Source organism: Pituophis catenifer, unplaced genomic scaffold (assembly GCF_029215685.1).
Source record: "Pituophis catenifer annectens isolate HBS135680 unplaced genomic scaffold, rPitCat1.0.hap2 SCAF_3, whole genome shotgun sequence".
In the NCBI taxonomy this organism is placed as follows: Eukaryota; Metazoa; Chordata; class Lepidosauria; order Squamata; family Colubridae; genus Pituophis; species Pituophis catenifer.
In genome coordinates, this window is record NW_027256883.1 from 213,214,960 (window position 1) to 213,231,111 (window position 16,152).

Consider the following 16,152-nt stretch of genomic DNA (forward strand, 5'->3'; position numbering starts at 1 on the left):
CAGAGTCGGATAGCAGAGGAACAGGAGGAGCCTGTTCCTAGTGCACACATGCACAGTGTTGCCAGAAGGCAAGAGCAGCTAAAGCAAAAGGGACGACTCAGGAGTAAGGCCTGGAGATGATTGGCCCCTCCCATAAGGCTTAAAAGAGAAACAAAGGCATGGAGGCTCTTTGCAGGAAAGCAACATTGTTAATTCTGTTCCCAGTCGGCATCTCTGTTTGATTCTGGACTCTGTGTGGCTTTGCCAAGTAGGCCTTTGACAGCGTGTCAAGGGAGATAAAGGTTGGCAATTATCCCAAAGGACTTCTCCCGAAGGTCTTTTTGCAACTAATTGGGACTCAGCTGTGAATGAACATAATTCACAGCTGTTGCAATAAAAGAGGTTTTGGGGACTACTCGTGTGTTTTAATGACTCAGGAAGCTTAGGTCACAACAGTCCGTTGGAACTCTGACCAATCGCAAAGTGCCTGGAGAATTCTGGGAGTTGAAGCCCACCCATCATAAAGTTGTCGAGATTGAGAAAACTCTATACAGGGAGTCCTTGACTTGCGACCACAGCCGAGCCCACAATTTCTGCTCTGTTGCTAAACAAGACTATTCTTCAGTGAGTCTCGCCCCGTTCTTGCCACAGTTGTTAAGCGAGTCGCTTCAGTGGTTAAGTTAGGGCACAGTCGTTAAGTGAACCTGTCTTCCGCATTGACTTTGTTTGTCGGAAGGTCGTAAAAAGAGGATCACATGACCCCAGAATACTGCCACCGTCATAAATTCGCTGTCAACTCTGAAGCGAACCTGGCTGAAGCCATTTTCTGCAGCCTCATAGTTGTCACGAACGCTGGGAACGGAGGGGGGTGGGATTGCTCACTAATAGACAAAACAAAAAAACTTTCTTGTGGGAACCAAGGTCATCCCAACAGGTGGCGGTTGGGAGAAGAAGGAGGGAGTGAGCCAAGGAATTGCCAAACCACTTTATTGGACAACGTGACCTGTGACATTTGAGGAGGGGAAACTTTTGCTCTTTTAACTAGGCTAAAACCGCGGGAAACTTTAGAGTTGGTTTTCACTAGCTGTGCCGATATGATGTATCCAATAAACATGTTCTTTGGGGGAATCTACTAGCCTCGGAGTTCTGCTTTCGATGGGGGCGTTATGGAAGGCTGACATTCGCTGCCGAGCGTCCGAATTTTGATCACGTGACCCTGCGGATGCTACAAGTGTTGTGAGACCGAAAACTGGTCGTAAGTCACTTTTTTTCCAGTGCCGTCGTTAACTTTGGTCACTAAATGAGTGGTTGCAAGTCAAGGACTACAGTCTGATTGGGACAATATAGAAAATGGATTCATGAAATGGATTAACGTGCCTTCAGGCAAAAAAAAAAAAAAAAAGCAAAAAACCAACCCTCAATTAAGGAATGTTTCAGCCTATCAATTCCTTGGACATTTCCACTTGAAATTATTCCTACCAACCCAAACCATCCTTCTGAAAAGCGTAAAATTTATTTTCCCAGCGCTATTGTTATCTCACACCAAGCCAAGTTTTGGAAAAGGTTCCCCCTCCCCCCCACCCCCCAAATTTTCTCCTCCCTCTGCCCAAACCGGCTCCGATGCCCCATGGCTCCGTTTCGAGTTAGAAAAAGGGGGCAGACACTCTTCTCCTATAGTCAGTTTTGTTTTCTTTTGTTTTTTTAATGCACACATTACAATAATTTACAGAATTCGCCATGGACAGGCGGTGCGGACTCCGTTAACTGAGACAAAATTGGGGGGGGGGGGAAACGAATAACATCCTTTTCTGAACCATCCAGCGATATTTTTTGAGATACAGTAAGGGGGGAAAAAAAAACCTGGCTGCGTGAGATATCCCTGGTTTGAAAGGAAGAACGGATGATTTTCCTCCCCAACGTGACCCACAGGACAGAGGGGCTATGGGGGAGACCAGACTGAGGGGGGAAAACTGCAAACAAGGAAAACTATTGGGAGGGGGGGAATTGCTTTCTGGGGATTTTTTTGAAGACAGGGGAGGACTAACCAAAAAGGCAGTTGGGGGACGGCGTCCAATTCTCAAAACAGGCAGGTTCCAGTTAGACAGACAGATAGATGGACAGCCCGCTCTAGCCCCCCCCCCACCACCACCACTCTGTGAACTTCCTTAGAACCCCCTCACAAAAAAATGAACCCGAAGGCCAAAGGCCCCGCTGGACAATTAATAAAAAAGATTCCTTTGCATGTTGAGCTGACATGCAAAATTTCAACCACGAAGCCATACCTGGCATCGTTGTCTCGTGCCCCAAAACTTTTGGGGTGAAGGAGGTTTGTTTTTTAAAAAAAAAAAAAAAAAAAGAGGGTGGCAAGGAAGGAGGGAGAGAGGGAGGGAGAAATTAGCCTGTTTAAGAAGGGGAGAATTTGACAATCTCCTATAAAGCAATGTTTTTCAATCTGGTCAACTTTGAAGAGGGACAGAATTCCGGGAGTTGAAATCCACACGTCTTAAAAAGTTGACCAGATTGAAAAAAACAGGAGTTGGTTGACGATAGGAAGAAAAAAATAAAAATAAAAATAAAAGAGGTCCCTTTTTGGGGTTCACTTTATTTAATACACCGAAAGAGAAGGAAGAATGAGGGGGGGGGCGCCCACTCCCAAAACAGGACCCAGGACAGACTCCGGGACCTCCCATTCGCGCTCCCACTTCCCAAAAAAAGGCTGCTGCCTCCGTTATCCGGCACAGGCTCCGGCAGGCACACCGGGAAACCAAACCAAAACAAACAAAAAAAAAAAAATAAAACCTACAACCCACTCTCGGTTTGGTACTTCGTTTCTTTCGTAAAAGTCCATGGATGAGCACAGGAGAAAGAAAAAAAAAATAGAAATTAAAAGAAAAGAAAACCCGAATATACGGGAAACGCAACGCCCGACAGGCCAATCCGCAGAGCCGGGGAAACTGGCTGTGATCGCCTGGTGGCCACCTTGTGCGGCGAGGCCGGTGAGCGCCGCAAAGAGAGCGAGAGCGAGGCGCGATGTGGACCGGCGGGCGGGAGGGCGGGCTATCCCTTATACGAACCGCTGGACGATGACGGCGTTCAGGAGGTTGGCGTCCTTCAGAGTCTGGTCCTCGTCCGAGAGCTCCTTGTTAGGGAAAGTGGTCATGAGGACGAAGCCCGTGGCGGCCATAGCCGGCCGGGCGTCCACGATGAAAAGCCGGATGTCGCGGATCCTGTCCGGAGAAAAGGGGGCACTATGGTTGAGTGGCTTTTCGGACTGTTTATGAGTAGCTCCCTTTTATTCTCTTTTACAAATAAGGCAGCAAACGTGCCTAATAGTCCTTCCTGTTTTTGTTCCTATGACGACAACCCTGTGAGGTAGGTTGGGTGAGAGAAGGCGACTGGTTCAAAGTCACCCAGCTGACTTTCGTGTCTTAAGGCGGGACTAGAACTCACCGTCTCCTGGGGATTGGCCCAAAGTCACCCAGTTGGCTTTCATGCCTAAGGCGGGACTAGAACTCACCGTCTCCTGGTGATTAGCCTAAAGTCACCCAGTTGGCTTTCATGCCTAATGTGGGACTAGAACTCACAGTCTCCTGGGGATTGGCCCAAAATCACCCAGTTGGCTTTCATGCCTAAGGCGGGACTAGAACTCACCATCTCCTGGTGATTGGCCAAAGTCACACTCAGTTGGCTTTCATGCCTAAGGCAGAACTAGAATTCACTGTCTCCAGTGATTAGCTCAAAATCACCCAGTTGGCTTTCCTGCCTAAGGCGGGACTAGAACTCACCATCTCCTGGTGATTGGCCAAAGTCACCTAGTTGGCTTTCATGCCTAAAACAGAACTAGAACTCACCATCTCCTGGGGATTAGCCCAAAGTCACACTCAGTTGGCTTTCATGCCTAAGGCAGAACTAGAATTCACTGTCTCCAGTGATTAGCTCAAAATCACCCAGTTGGCTTTCCTGCCTAAGGCGGGACTAGAACTCACCATCTCCTGGTGATTGGCCAAAGTCACCTAGTTGGCTTTCATGCCTAAAACAGAACTAGAACTCACCATCTCCTGGTGATTAGCTCAAAGACACCCAGTTAGCTTTCATGCCTAAGGCGGGACTAGAACTCATCGTCTCCTGGTGATTAGCTGAAAGTCACCCAGTTGGCTTTCAAACCTAAGGCAGAACTACAACTCACCATCTCCTGGGGATTGGCCCAAAGTCACCCAGTTGGCTTTCATGCCTAAAGAAACTGTTAAAACTTCCGGAAGTTCATATCCAGCATCAACTTCAGGCTTTGGCTGGTCCAACCATTCCTCCTTTGCCCACCCCCTCCTCACATCCTCCTTCTCTCCCCCCCCCCTTTACCTGTGACTGTGGTTGAATTTCTGTACGAGACGCCCACCGTCTGCAAGCCGGATCTGGATGTTGGTGGTGGGCTCCGTCTCGTCGATGGTGATCAGGGAACGGGCTTTGGCCTCGTTTTCCGCCTGCTGGGAGGGCGAGCTGGTGCCCATCACTTGGGGGACAGTGCTAGGGCCAAAGCAGAGACAAGAGGAGCCTAAGGGTAAGTCGGATTTGCAAAAACCGTTTGAGTCCTTTGCAGAAAAGGTCCGTGGGAAACTGCCAAGCTCTCTGGCTGGGCTAGGATGTCACCGAACGGCCCCCAAGATGAATTAAAGCTCCATTGATGGACTGCGAGGACAAATGAACTATTTCTTTGTATTTCTTTCCTTTTTATTATTTTTACAAATAACTCGAGGTGGCGACCATGTCCAACAGACCTCCCTCCTCCTATTTTCCCCACCACAAAATCCCTGTGAGGTGGGTGGGGCTGAGAGGCAAGTCCAAAGTCACCCAGCCGGCTTTCATGCCTAAAGCGGGACTAGAACTCCCAGTCTCCTGGGGATTGGACCCAAGCCACCCAGTCGGCTTTCATGCCTAAGGTGGGACTAGAACTCCCAGACTCCTGGGGATTGGCCCTAAGTCACCCAGTCGGCTTTCATGCCTAAAGCGGGACTAGAACTCCCAGTCTCCTGGGGATTGGACCCAAGCCACCCAGTCGGCTTTCATGCCTAAGGTGGGACTAGAACTCCCAGACTCCTGGGGATTGGCCCTAAGTCACCCAGTCAGCTTTCATGCCTAAAGCGGGACTAGAACTCCCAGTCTCCTGGGAATTGGACCCAAGCCACCCAGTCGGCTTTCATGCCTAAGGTGGGACTAGAACTCCCAGACTCCTGGGGATTGGCCCTAAGTCACCCAGTCGGCTTTCATGCCTAAAGCAGGACTAGAACTCCCAGTCTCCTGGGGATTAGACCCAAGTCACCCAGCTGGCTTTCATGCCTAAGGTGGGACTAGAACTCCCAGTCTCCTGGGGATTGGCCCTAAGTCACCCAGTCAGCTTTCATGCCTAAGGTGGGACTAGAACTCCCAGACTCCTGGGGATTGGACCCAAGTCACCCAGCTGGCTTTCATGCCTAAAACGGGACTAAAACTCCCAGTCTCCTGGGGAATTGGCCCAAAGTCATCCAGCCAACTTTCATGCCTAAGGCAGGACTAGAACTCACAGTCTTCTGGTTACCTTAACCACTAGACCAGACGTGCAAAAAGTGATCACATGACCCCCGGGACAATGCCATCATCGTCGTAAATATGAACCACTTGCCAAGTGCCTGAATTTCGATCACATGACCCTGCAATGTGCATGAGTGCGAAAAGCGGTCATACGTCACTTTTTTCACTGCCATTAGTTAACTCTGACCTTGGAACCGTCACTAAGTGGTTCTGGGACCCAGATTGTAGGGGGCAAGAGGCTGGCTCTGTAAACTGCTTAGAGAGGGCTGCAAAGCACTGTGAAGCGGTATATAAGTCTAAGTGCTATTGCTAGTGCTACTAAGCGAATGGTTGTAATTCAAGGACTACCTGTATACTACGGGGGCTCTGATCCCTGCAGCTTTGAACTGGGCAAACCTTTTAAACCGAGGTGCCACGAATGGACTAACTTACAGAAGGCGTCCCCAAAACCCGTGGGATTGAAATCTAGCCAACGTTATAAAACGTTTTTATGACGTATTATCATAAAAGCAGCTTACGACATTCCCTCAACACCGTCAAACTATTCAGTAAGGCTGCATTACTATTAATCTTCTCATCGTTCCCACCACCCATCTCCTCCCACTTAGGACTGTATGACTGTAATTTTATTGCTTGGATTCTTACGATTTATATTGATATTGTTTCCTGATTGCTTATTTGCCCCCTATGACTATCATTAAGTGTTGTACCTTATGATTCTTGATGAACGTATCTTTTCTTTTTATGTACACTGGGAGCTTATGCACCAAAGACAAATTCCTTGTGTGTCCAGTCACACTTGGCCAATAAAAAATTGAATTCTATTCTATTCTATTCTATTCTATTCTATTCTATTCTATTCTATTCTATTCTATTCTATTCTATTCTATTCCATTCCATTCCATTCCATTCCATTCCATTCCATTCCATTCCATTCCATATTTTCTATTCTATTCTATTCTATTCTATTCTATTCTATTCTATTCTATTCTATTCTATTCTATTCTATTCTATTAATTCTATTCTATTCCATTCCATTCTATTAATTCTATTCTATTCCATTCCATATTTTCTCTTCTTCTCTTCTCCTCTCCTCTCCTCTCCTCTCCTATTCTATTCTTTCTATTCTATTCTAATTCTATTCTATTCCATTCCATATTTTCTCCTCTTCTCTTCTCTTCTCTTCTCTTCTCTTCTCTTCTCTTCTCTTCCCTTCCCTTCCCTTCCCTTCCCTTCCCTTCCAATATTCTATTCTATTCTATTCTATTCTATTCTATTCTATTCTATTCTATTCTATTCTATTCTATTCTATTCTATTCTATTCTAATTCTATGTCAGTGGACTTCATTGCAATGGGATATTGATATAAATTGTGTTATGATGGCTGCTCATGTTCCAAACTGCTCACGAAATAAACCTCCGAATCTTAAAAGTAAGAATTGTTTACTCTATTACTGTTTCCCATTTCTTTTATTGGGATGTTTTTATGGCAAAACCTAATAAATAAATACATAAATATCCCGCTTACTTACCTGCCTAGCTTCTGGCCTTCTCCGGTGAAAGCCCTGAAGGTCCCCCTGGCCTTCATGAAATCCTCATCGCGGTGATCCTCTAGATCCAGGTTGACCTGCCCGCCACGTGCCAACCGACGGAGCTCAGCGGGCACTTCTCTAAGAAGGAAGGAAAGGAAGGAAAGCCGCTCTCAGGAGGAGGTCTACTCGCCGCCTTTTCCCGAACGAAGGGAGACGCGGCCTGGGACTTGCCCCGTTCCTATTTTCAGGACAAATGGAGCCCTAGGAAGGTCAGACCTGAGCAGCTGGTGAGTGCCAGCTGTGGGTCTGAATCTTCCCCAGGACAAGAAGTATTACCCCCGACGGATGGACTCCAGGAACTGAGAGTTGGAGGGATCCTGGTAGCTCCTCAGCTCGCCACTGTCTAAGCTAAATCCGCTTTTCCACAGCTTCAGGACTACGTGGACCTACGAAAGGCAAGATCGATGGGTTAGCAACAGCGCTGAGACGTATATACCGGCTCACAGTGCCTTTTACAGCTCTCTCTCTGAGCGGTTGTCTTGCCCCCAACAAGCTGGGTCCTCATTTTTATTGACCTCGGAAGGACGGAAGGCTGAGTCAGCCTTGATGTAGGAATAGAACTCCTGGCAGTTGGCAGAATTACCCTGCAATAGTGCATTCTAGCCACTGCGCCACCACCACAAGGAAGGAAGGAAGGAAGGAAGGAAGGAAGGAAGGAAGGAAGGAAGGAAGGAAGGAAGGGGAGGGGAGGGGAGGGGAGGGGAGGGGAGGGAGGGAGGGAGGGGAGGGGAAGGAGGAAGGAGGGGAGGAGAGGAAGGAAGGGGGAGGGGAGGGAGGAAGGAAGGAAGGAAGGAAGGGGGAGGGGAGGGGAGGAAGGACGGACAATAGCACAATAGTATATAAGTCTTATATACCGCTTCATAGTGCTTTTACAGCCCTCTCTAAGTGGTTTACAGAGTCAGCCTCTGGCCCCCAACAATCTGGGTCCTCATTTTACTGACTTCAGAAGGACGAAAGGCTGAGTCAGCCTTGAGCCAGTCAGGATCGAACTCCTGGCAGTTGGTAGAATTAGCCTGCAATACTGCATTCTAACTGATTGATTGATTGAGAACATTTATACGGCCACCCAAGTCACTCTGCGTGATGGAGGGAGGTAGGAAGAGAGGGGGGGAGAGAGAGAGAGGAAGGGAGGGAGGGAGGGAGGGAGGGAGGGAGGGAGGGAGGGAGGGAGGGAGGGACGGACGGAAAGAGTTAGAGAGGGAGAGAGAGAGAGAGAGAGAAGGGAAGGGAAGGGAAGGGAAGGGAAGGGAAGGGAAGGGAAGGGAAGGGAAGAAAGAGAGAGGGAGAGAGAGAGAGAGAGAGGAAGGAAGGAAGGAAGGAAGGAAGGAAGGAAGGAAGGAAGGAAGGAAGGAAGGAAGGAAGGGACCTTTTTGTTCAACTGAATATCTGCAACCTTCTTTTACCGATCCAGACCTTCCTAATTTTCCAAAATCCCAAAAACTTTCCCCAGGCCTGAACAGTGACTGACCGCTTCCTAACCCCGCCTTACCTGGGAGAAATCAAAAATTCCACAGCCTGCCAGCGGCTTCTAAGTTTGGGGACTCTGCTGGAACTCTTGGCCCGTGATAAATATTTGATCTCATACGATAAGTTTGGGACCCTCAGAGCTCTAACCTCCGATTGTCCCGGATTTCAGTTCAAGGCCTGAACTGATACTCACATCTTGGGCAGCGTTCTGCCTCAATTCTCCCGCGACGTAAGCGGACTCTTCCTCGGGTGCAGCTCCCAAGCGATACCCACCTCCTGCAAAGGGCTGCGGGGGGGGGGGGGGTAGAGGGGGGGGCAGGAAGAGGAATGAACAAGAAGTCACCAGCCAGAAAATAAAATACCAGGAGAGGAAACAGTAATTCGAACAATTCTACAATGTGCAGAAATGGATAAGTTGAAGCTGGAAAATAAGGAGAGGGAAGCGTCGGAATATTGTAGAGTGTGGAACAAACGATACGATTGGCTAGAAAAAAAGAAATCAAAATAATAATTCGGAATGTTAATTTAATTGGGTTAAAACTAGGAAGTGTAAATCACTGGATAGTGTTAACCGGATAATGATGGTTTTGTAAGTAGATACTAATGTAAATATAAGGACGTAGATGGACGATTGAATAAGAATAGAGAATATACATCCGTGTCGATACAGTAAGCTGTAATATAATATATGATGTAATGTTATGTTTGTTACATGTTTTTAATGTGTTTTTTCGTTTTTCGTTGTATTTTTCTTTACTTTTTTTTAAAAAAACTTAAAAATTCAATAAAAACTATTAAAAAAAAAGAAGTAGTCACCAGCCAGATTTGGGGGTGGGTGGGAGAGAAGGCAGGGGGGGGCTAGCCCAGTTCTTCTCCATGAAGCCCAGCTGCTGTTTAAAGTTATTATCAGCTTTCCTTTCAAGTTCCTCCATCCTACCTGATTTTTTATTTTATTTTTTTACATAGGACAAAGTAATGTTCTTTCAGGTCTCCAAATTAAGCACTGAGTAACACGAATTCCAAAATACCAGGGATTTTTGTAAACCTTTCTTAGAAGTGTCTTGATTTGAGGTTTTTTTTTTTTTAAATCCCAACAGCATCCACAGGAGACAGAATATAGATGAAATACACTACAGTGACCAATTTATTATTTTTATTTTATTTTATTCAATTTATATCCCGCCCTTCTCCAAGTGGACTCAGGGCGGTATACAGCCAGACTAAAACACATCGATACAAAATTTAAAATTATTAAAAGAATTAAATAAGTGTGGCCCAAAAATTTAAAACATTGAAACTAAAACCCCTTTGACAATTTAAAAACTAAAAACTAAAAAGGGGAGGGGACCAATGCTTCCTATTCCTCTAACTCAGAGGTCTCCAAATGTGTTGGCTTTAAGATTTGTGGACTTCAATTCCCAGAATTCCTCAGATAGCCATGCCACGCCCACTAGTTGGGTCATGAAATATGTGCAAGGAAACAGCCAAGCTCAGGACACCCCAGTCTTCCTCCTCCTCTTCCTCCTTCTTCTTCTCCTGCTCCTCCTCTTTCCCCCCCCTTCCAGAATCCGACTCCCTTCTAGCACTGATGATGTTACCTAGTTGGGTCATCAAACATCTGCAAGGAAGCAACCAAGCTCAGAGAGCACCAACAGTTCTCCTCCTCCTCTCTTCTCCTCCACAACGCCACCCCCTTCTAGCACTGATGATATTACGCAGCTGGGTAAAGAAATGTTTTCAAGAAAACCACCACGCTGAGAGACCACCAATCACAGCATAGTCTTCCTCCTCCTCTTCCTCCTCCTCCCTCCTTCTCCTTCTTCTCTTCCTCTCTGCAAACCCCACTTCCCTTCTAGCACGGATGACGTTACCTAGTTAGGTCACAAAATGTCTGCAAGGAAACAACCAAGCTCAGAGAACATCCAAGGATTCCGCAGAAAGAGAAAACCCAGATAAGCATGGATTAACACCAGACAAACAATCAAGCAGAAAACAATACCCGAATCAAGGAATTACCAGGGGGGCGGCGGAAATCACAGCACCACCACCGTATATAGGCAGAAAACAAACCCCCCTCTCTTCTAGCACTGATGATGTTACCTACTTGGATCATGAAATGTCTGCAAGAAAAGAATCAAGCTCGGAAAGCACCAAGGACCCCCCTAGTCATCCCCCTCCTCCCTGCAAGCCCCACTCCTTTCTAACACTGATGTTCCCTAGTTGGGTTATGAAACGTCAAAAGAAAACCACCAAGCTCAGAGATCACCAAGGACCCCATAGTCCTCCTCTCCCCGCTTCCTCCTTCTCCATAAACCCCACTCCCCTCTAGCACTGATGACGTTCCCTAATTGGGTCATGAAACGTCTTCAAGAAAACAACCCAGCTCAGAGATCACCAAGGACCCCAAAATCCTCCTCTCCCCGCTTCCTCCTTCTCCATAAACCCCACTCCCCTCTAGCACTGATGACGTTCCCTAATTGGGTCATGAAACGTCTTCAAGAAAACAATCCGGATTCCGGATCTGCGCACCTTCCGCCGCGAGTTGAAGACGCTTTTATTTCATCAAGCTGGCCTCGCCTAAATCTTCTCCCTTTTAAATGTAAATTCTAAATTTTAATGGATTTTAAAATATGGGTATTTTTAAATGGGTATTAATTCAGCCAAATTTATTTAATCCGTTTTATTCGATTTTAAATTTTGTATATTTATGTGTTTTACTTCATGGCTGTGCACTGCCCTGAGTCCTTCGGGAGTAGGGCGGTATAGAAATTCAATAAAAATAAAAAAATAAATAAAAATAAAATCCAGCTCAGGAAGCACCGAGGACCTCAAACTCTCCCCCCACCCCGCCTTCTGTGCCAAGCACAGGTCTGTTTGAGGGTACCCTTAAGGCCAGTTGAAAGCAAATCGGCCCACCCACCCAAGCCCCCTCAAAAGTATGGATTAGACCTCTACCGAAAGGCTAATTCTCACCTTTGGCCGGCTGCCTTCCCCGGGGCTCTTAGCTGTCCTGTCGACAGCCACGGCCCCGTGTTCTTTAGCCCCCCGGAACAGATCTTCCACCAGCTCGTTCGAATTTTTCTTTCTCGGGGGGCCAACGATCTGCTGCCCGCTTCGTTCTGACCCACCGGCATAAAACCTGAGCGAAAGAGAGTAAGACTTGAATGTCCCTTGAAGGAAAGTCCTCATCCGAGGCCAACTTCAGAAGCACAGCGGCTTCTGAAGTTGGCTGATGGCAAACATCTTAATGAGGTTTTGCTGCTTTTCTTGTTTTTGAAATGTTTTTAAAAAAATTTTAATTGTTCGAATTCTGAGCCACTCAGCGTTGTTTGCTGAGATGCACGGCTTCAGAAATCGAAAACGAACGAGCAAACTTATGAGAATGTTAGAAATGAAGCAAATTTACCGATAGTCCTCGACTTACAACAGTTTTTTTTTTTTTTTTAATTTGATTTATATGCCGCCCTTCTCCGGAGACTCAGGGCGGCTTACAATGCGTTATGCTAAGATATGGTCCAAGGGCTAATCAGTAAATCAGAGGTCTTCAAACTTGGCAGCTTTAAGACTTGTGGACTTCAACTCCCAGAATTCTCCAGCCGGCTGGAGAATTCTGGGAGTTGAAGTCCACAAGTCTTAAAGCTGCCAAGTTTGAAGACCTCTGCAGTAAATAAAATTAATCATAACAGTTCATTTAGTGACCATTCGGAGTTACACCACCACTGGATAAAGGGACTTATGATCGTTTTCCACACTTAACGACCGCTGTAGTATTCCCAGAGTCATGTGATCAAAAATTCAGGCCCTTGGCAATTGTCTCGTATTTATGACAATCGCAGTGTCCTGGAGTCACATGATCCCCTTTTGCGATCTTGACAAGCAAAGTCGATGGGGAAGCCAGATTCACTTAACAACCATTTTACTCACTTAACAACGGCAGGGATTCACTTAAAACAAGTGTGGCCAAAAGATTGTAAAATGGGTTAAATTCACTTAACAACTGTCACACTTAGCAACATAAATTTTGGGATCAATTGGGGTCGTGCTTCAAGGAGTTATCTGTACTCACTTCAGCTCACTTCAACTATAAAATAGGGGTGGGAAGGCACAGAAGCGAACTAAAATAATCGTCGTATGTCCCCACCTGATTTTTCAGCTATTTTATTTATTAAATTTATTCACCAACCATCACACTGGCATGCAATTCTGACTGGCTAACAATCCAATAAAACGATATTATAAAAGATTAAAACAGTAAAACAATGCATACGCTAAAATTAAAAAAGAAATAGCCAAGATAGCAAGAGGAGGTAATGAGAGTATTATTTTGATCATGGGATTAAAAGAAGATTATTTTTTATCTGATATGACCCTGTGTCTTTTTGGAGCATTTTCCAGTTATGGCAGACCTGGGTATTTTAGAGGCCGGTGCCACATCTGTCTCTTTGTCTGTCCCTGGATTGTTTTTACACGTAGTCCTCGACTTACGACCCACACAGACTTTCCCAGTTCCTCCTTCCATCTGACCAGTGACCAACCTTTGTCCTTCTTCTTCCTCCTCCTCCTCCTCCTGAGCGTGAACGAGGTCACGGAACGACGTCACCCTGTGGTCGCTGGAGGAAGAAAAAACAAATATCAAATGAGTTTGCTGCATCCTCCAATGTGGTTTCCCTCCTCAGAATCTTTCAGGGTCCGGATGACCAGGATGAAAAGGGAGAAGGTCCCGGCGCAATACTTAAGCCGCAATTATAAACCAGGAAGTGGACTTGCAACAGCCACCAAAGGGGTTACACAGGGTCACAGGGGAAATGGACCGCCAACTGCATTCCAGATCCAATTGAACATTACTATTTTCACCTAGATTCTAGAAAGAGTTCAGAGAAGAGCAACAAAGAGGATTAGGGGACTGGAGGCTAAAACATATTAAGAACGGTTGCAGGAACTGGGTAGGTCTAGTCTAGTGAAGAGAAGGACTAGGGGAGACATGATAGCAGCGTTCCAATATCTCAGGGGTTGCCCCAAAGAAGAGGGAGTCAAGCTATCCTCCAAAGCACCTGAATGCCGGACAAGACACAACAGATGGAAACTAATCAAGGAGAGAAGCAACTTAGAACTAAGGAGAAACTTCCTGACAGAGAGAACAATTAATCAGTGGATCAAATTGCCTGCAGAAGTTGTGAATGCTCCAACACTGGAAATTTTTAAGAAGATGTTGAATGACCATTTGTCTGAAGTGACGTAGGGTTTCCTGCCTGGGCAGAGGGTTGGATTAAGGTTTTTCAAACTTTAAGAATGTTGGCTTCAATTCCCAGAATTCCCCAGCCAGCAGGCTTTAAGATGGGTGGACTTCATCTCCCAGAATTCCCCAGCCAGCAGCCAGCAGCCCCAGGACGCCTTGCGCACGGTCACTCACGCCCTTGTCACCTCCCGGCTGTTCTGTCCCCGTCTCACACACGCACACAAACAGACAGCCGGGGGTTAAATAAACTGGCAGACAACCAATTCTTCCGATAAGACGCTTGGCAGCAACCCAGTAGCTTCTTGCCAAGAACTTTACTCATAAACAAAATACACACAGTTCAAGCATTGTCCAGTTCGTAAAATAAATCCAAGGCCGATAATGTTGTTTCCAAAGATGCAATGTGACTCGATAGTAGTTAGTTTTGTCCGTCACAGAGTCTGAATGGCCACCTCACCCCCTTTTATACCCTGTGGGGTGTGGTCCAGTGACTCAGCCTAATCTCTGGCATGCCTTTTCTTCTGTTGCGCGCGCTTATCTCTGTGACGCTGCCGGGGATCCAGCCAAGACTCATTACCCTCATCACTGTCCACCTGTGGCTGCGTGGATGTGCTTGGCCCCGGGCCCGTCTCTTGCCCTTCGGCAGACACCGAAGGCATTGCCAGAGAGGAGGGTCCTGGAGAGGGAGGCCTTGCCAACTCCTCTCCTTCACTCTTGGAGTCCTCTCCTGCCGATGACACAGGCTCAGGTAACGGAGCCACAACACCAGCTGGACTACTGTAATGCTCTCTACATGGGACTCCCCTTGAAGAGCACTCGGAGGCTCCATTGTGCCCACGTGACACCCCTCCTGCGCGAGCTGCACTGGCTCCCAGTGGTCTTCCGGGTGCGATTCAAGGTGCTGGTTACCACCTTTAAAGCGCTCCATGGCATAGGACCCGGGTACCTTCGAGACCAACTTCTGCCACCAGTAGCCTCCCACCGGCCAGTCCGCTCCCACAGAGAGGGTCTCCTCCGGGTGCCATCAGCCAAGTTATGTCGGCTGGCAACACCCAGGGGGAGGGCCTTCTCTGTGGGAGCCCCAGCCCTGTGGAATGAACTGCCCCCGGAAATGCGCAAGATCTCCGACCTCCGTGTATTTCGCTGTGCCCTCAAGACCCTGCTGTTCTGCCAGGCCGGGCTATCAACATAATAATTTTAAATTAGGTGTTTTAAATTTTTGGGGTTTTAAATCTGAGCCGAAATTATTTAATAATTTTAATTATTTTTAATTGATGTCTGCCTTTGTGCTTTTAATAGGCTGTACACCACCCTGGGTCCTTCGGGAGAAGGGCGGTATAGAAATAAAATTATTTAGTTATTTAAAATGGGTGGACTTCAACTCCCAGAATTCCCCAGGCAGCAGGCTTTAACACAGGCGGAATTCCAAACCCCAGAATTCCCCAGGCTTTAAGTTGGTTCTAGGCTTTAAGATGGGTGGATTCCCAAATCCCAGAATTCCCCAGCCAGCATGGTTTGAGATGCGTGGACTTCATCGCCCAGAATTCCCCAGCCAGCTTGCTTTAAGATGAGCCTTGTTATTAACACAATAACCCTGTTATTAAGACCAGCTGCCTGCAATTACTGTAAGTTCAAATCTCACCAGGCTCAAGGTTGACTCAGCCTTCCATCCTTTCTAAGGTAGGTAAATTGAGGACCCAGTTTGTGGGGGCAATAAGCTGACTTTGTATAAATATACAAAAGTATGAAGGCTATTGCTTAACGCATTGTAAGCCGCCCTGAGTCTCCAGAGAAGGGCGGCATATAAATTAAAAAAAGAAAAAAAGAAAAAAAAAGAAAAAAAAGATGGGTGGAGTTCAAATCCCAGAATTCACCAGCCAGGATGGTGGCTTGGCTATCCTTCCTCATTGCACTGATGCAGCCGAGCATGAATTGATACAGGTTGCAAAAGTGAACCCCCTGCAAATAAGGATGGCACTGGGGGGAAAAGTGACTTATGACCGTTTTTCACACATGACCGTTGCAGCATCCCTGTGGCCACGTGATCAAAATTCAAATGCTTGGCAAATGACTTGTATTTATGACGGTTGCAGTGTCCCAGGGTCTCAGAATCCCTTTTTGTGACCTTCCGACAAGCAAAATCAATCCTGGAAGCCACATTCACTTAAGCCATGGCCAGGGGGGCTTTTCATCAGGTCCGCCTGATTCGCCAGTTGCGTCCCTTTCTGGATCGGGACTCCCTACGCACGGTCACTCAGGCACTCGTCACTTCCCGCCTGGACTACTGTAATGCTCTCTACATGGGGCTCCCCTTGA

At 46.8% G+C, this 16,152-nt stretch overlaps 1 protein-coding gene across 2 annotated transcripts in view; it reads right to left on the minus strand.

Annotated features, from left to right (window-relative positions):
* Positions 1-1,660: 1,660 nt before the first annotated feature.
* NSFL1C (NSFL1 cofactor) overlaps positions 1,661-16,152 on the minus strand; it is a 28,032-nt gene continuing 13,540 nt past the window's right edge. Inside the window, exons 3-9 of one of the 2 annotated variants that reach the window (XM_070941839.1) lie at positions 13,136-13,210; positions 11,574-11,739; positions 8,794-8,886; positions 7,410-7,519; positions 7,074-7,211; positions 4,336-4,500; positions 1,661-3,206 (exon numbers count right to left, since the gene is read on the minus strand). In XM_070941839.1, coding sequence (XP_070797940.1) covers positions 3,044-3,206; positions 4,336-4,500; positions 7,074-7,211; positions 7,410-7,519; positions 8,794-8,886; positions 11,574-11,739; positions 13,136-13,210 — 910 coding nt within the window. In that variant the 3' untranslated portion in view covers positions 1,661-3,043. The other variant, XM_070941840.1, reaches the window with a different exon arrangement.